This window comes from Egretta garzetta, unplaced genomic scaffold, assembly GCF_000687185.1.
Source record: "Egretta garzetta isolate BGI_Z169 unplaced genomic scaffold, ASM68718v1 scaffold424, whole genome shotgun sequence".
Taxonomy (NCBI): Eukaryota; Metazoa; Chordata; class Aves; order Pelecaniformes; family Ardeidae; genus Egretta; species Egretta garzetta.
In genome coordinates, this window is record NW_009259489.1 from 2,394,122 (window position 1) to 2,396,403 (window position 2,282).

General features: G+C 43.5%; 1 protein-coding gene across 1 annotated transcript in view; it reads left to right on the top strand.

Annotated features, from left to right (window-relative positions):
• Nucleotide 1: 1 nt before the first annotated feature.
• Nucleotides 2-2,282, top strand: part of JMY (junction mediating and regulatory protein, p53 cofactor) — a gene marked incomplete at its 5' end in the record, with an annotated part of 66,572 nt that continues 64,291 nt past the window's right edge. The window contains 1 exon segment of the mRNA XM_009637249.2: nt 2-379. Within this exon segment, the coding sequence (XP_009635544.2) occupies nt 2-379 (378 nt within the window).

Consider the following 2,282-nt stretch of genomic DNA (forward strand, 5'->3'; position numbering starts at 1 on the left):
TCCCGACGCCGAGCCCGCGGGGGAGGAGTGCAGCTGGGCTGGCCTCTTCTCCTTCCAAGACCTGCGGGCTGTGCACCAGCAGTTATGCTCGGTGAACTCGGAGCTGGAGCCCTACCTGCCTGCCTTCCCTGAGGAGCCCTCGGGCATGTGGACGGTGCTGTTCGGAGCCCCGGAGCTGTCCGAGCAGGAGATGGACGCTCTCTGCTCCAAACTGCAAGTTTACTTGGTCCACAGCTTGGATACCTGCGGGTGGAAGATCCTTTCGCAGGTACTCTTCACTGAGACTGACGACCCCGAAGAGTATTACGAGAGCCTGAGTGAGCTGCGACAGAAGGGGTACGAGGAGGTGCTGCAGCGGGCCCGCAGGCGAATCCAGGAGGTAAGGCTACCACACGTGGTCCAGATACCTCGTTACCTTTTCCTTAGACTGTGACATTGTCTTCAGTTGTTCTCTCCAGCTGCTCCCCTCTACCTTGCAGAATCAATTGAACCATGGGACAAAAAAAAAAGTACGGGAAAACTGTCTAGTTTGAAAAAAAAAACCAAACAAACCCACAACAAAAAACAAACTTTGAAAATCTAAGTAAGAAAACAAGGCTTAACCTTTCCAAGGTCTCTTTGGCCAGGATTTAAGAAGGTGCGGTTTCCCTAGTCAATCTAAGTGTGCTTTTTTTCTGTGCAATCAAACATAGAGGTTTGTGAACAAGGATTTGATGGGTTTGGCGAGGTCTCGCTCCCAGATTTTTGTTCTTGAGTTGCTTTTGCACCATGATGTGTTGGAGGCTGAATTTCTCTGTTTAATGGGAGCAGCAACATGTGGTGTTTATTTTGACAGTACAGTTTGGCACTCGAGGCCAAAAAATTCTAGGTTCTCATAGGCTCTGGGTGCTGAATCTGGTATTTCAAGTGAGATGATGTTTTCCAGTGGAATTGGAATAACTACAACTTTTGTTCAGCTGGTACGTTCTTAGAGTCGGTATTTTAAAAAGCAGGCTGTCAGGTCCTCGTGAGTATTTACTGTGTTGCCGTTGCTAGTTTCTGACAAGATTTGGATGTTTCAGGACACTACATTTCTCTTTCTCATACCGTACTATTTAGACGAAAGTATTTGAGGAGGTTCTGCTAACTTCTGGCATCAGCGTGTGAGATTTTTTTCACATCTTTGTGGACTGAGGTATATGAGGATCCAGATTTTTCTGGTGAAAAAGGAGAATTTTACACTTGTTTCAGTAGCCTTGATCCAGAATGTACCAGAATCTATCTGAGTGTTAGCATGTATATTAATCAGGTTATGGATTTTTTTATTTTTGCAAACACCTTCTAAATTCTATTGTATGGATATGGGTCAAGTTGGCTGCCTTAGCTGCCCTCGTACATCCTACCAATGTTGTGTGTTCAAAAATGCGTGGTGGTGAATGTTTGTTCCTTGATGGATTATGAGCATATCTGTTTGCTGTCTGTCTTGATGGCACAGTTTTGAGTCTTTTCAGGACTCAGGCTGAGCTTTTCCTTAGTGACTAGAGTTACAGAGTGTGAGAAAATTGTTTTATCCATGATGAAATCATGGTAAGGGCAACCAAGTGTAGCATTGTCAGGTACAAGTTTATTTCCAAACTGTTGTGTTCAGATACATCATTGGGGTTTTTTTTTGTGGCTATTTAAAGGGCTGAATTAGTCCTCGCTGATTTTGGTATACAACCAGTGATTTCTCTAATGGTCTTCTGCAGTAGTTTTAGTTCAGAATATATGAACACATGCTGTCTTCTGCTTTTCTCTTTGACTTGCACGGATGCCTGGGAGTGTGTGCTTAGATCCGCTTAGTCTTCAGCTCAGCAGTTTTTGTAAGTAGCTGAGCAGGACAAGAGAAGTTCCTGTTAAACATGTGGAGTTTGGGAACTGGGTACCTAACTAAAAGTGTGTGGTGTTTTCGAGAAAACACTTATTTGGAATTGCTGTGCAAGAACTATTTGTTTCTTGGAGAATCCCAACTTCTATTTTGTTAGCGCCAGTAGTGTCGGCAAAAAATAAAGCAGTTGTCAATAGGCCATGCAAGCTTTATCCGTCAAGATCTCTAAATTAAATTTTATTCTCTGTTAATGTTCAGAACTTGGTGCAGACAAAATGGCAGAGCCTATTTGCGTATTTGACTACAGCACAATCGTCCTTTCCCGTGGTAACCAATCCAGCAGTGTACCTAAAGTCAGTACAGCTGTACTTCTGTCACTGTCAGTTGTGTAAATTGATCCTTCTTTAATTAAAGGTAGTTCATGTTTAAGGAGAAA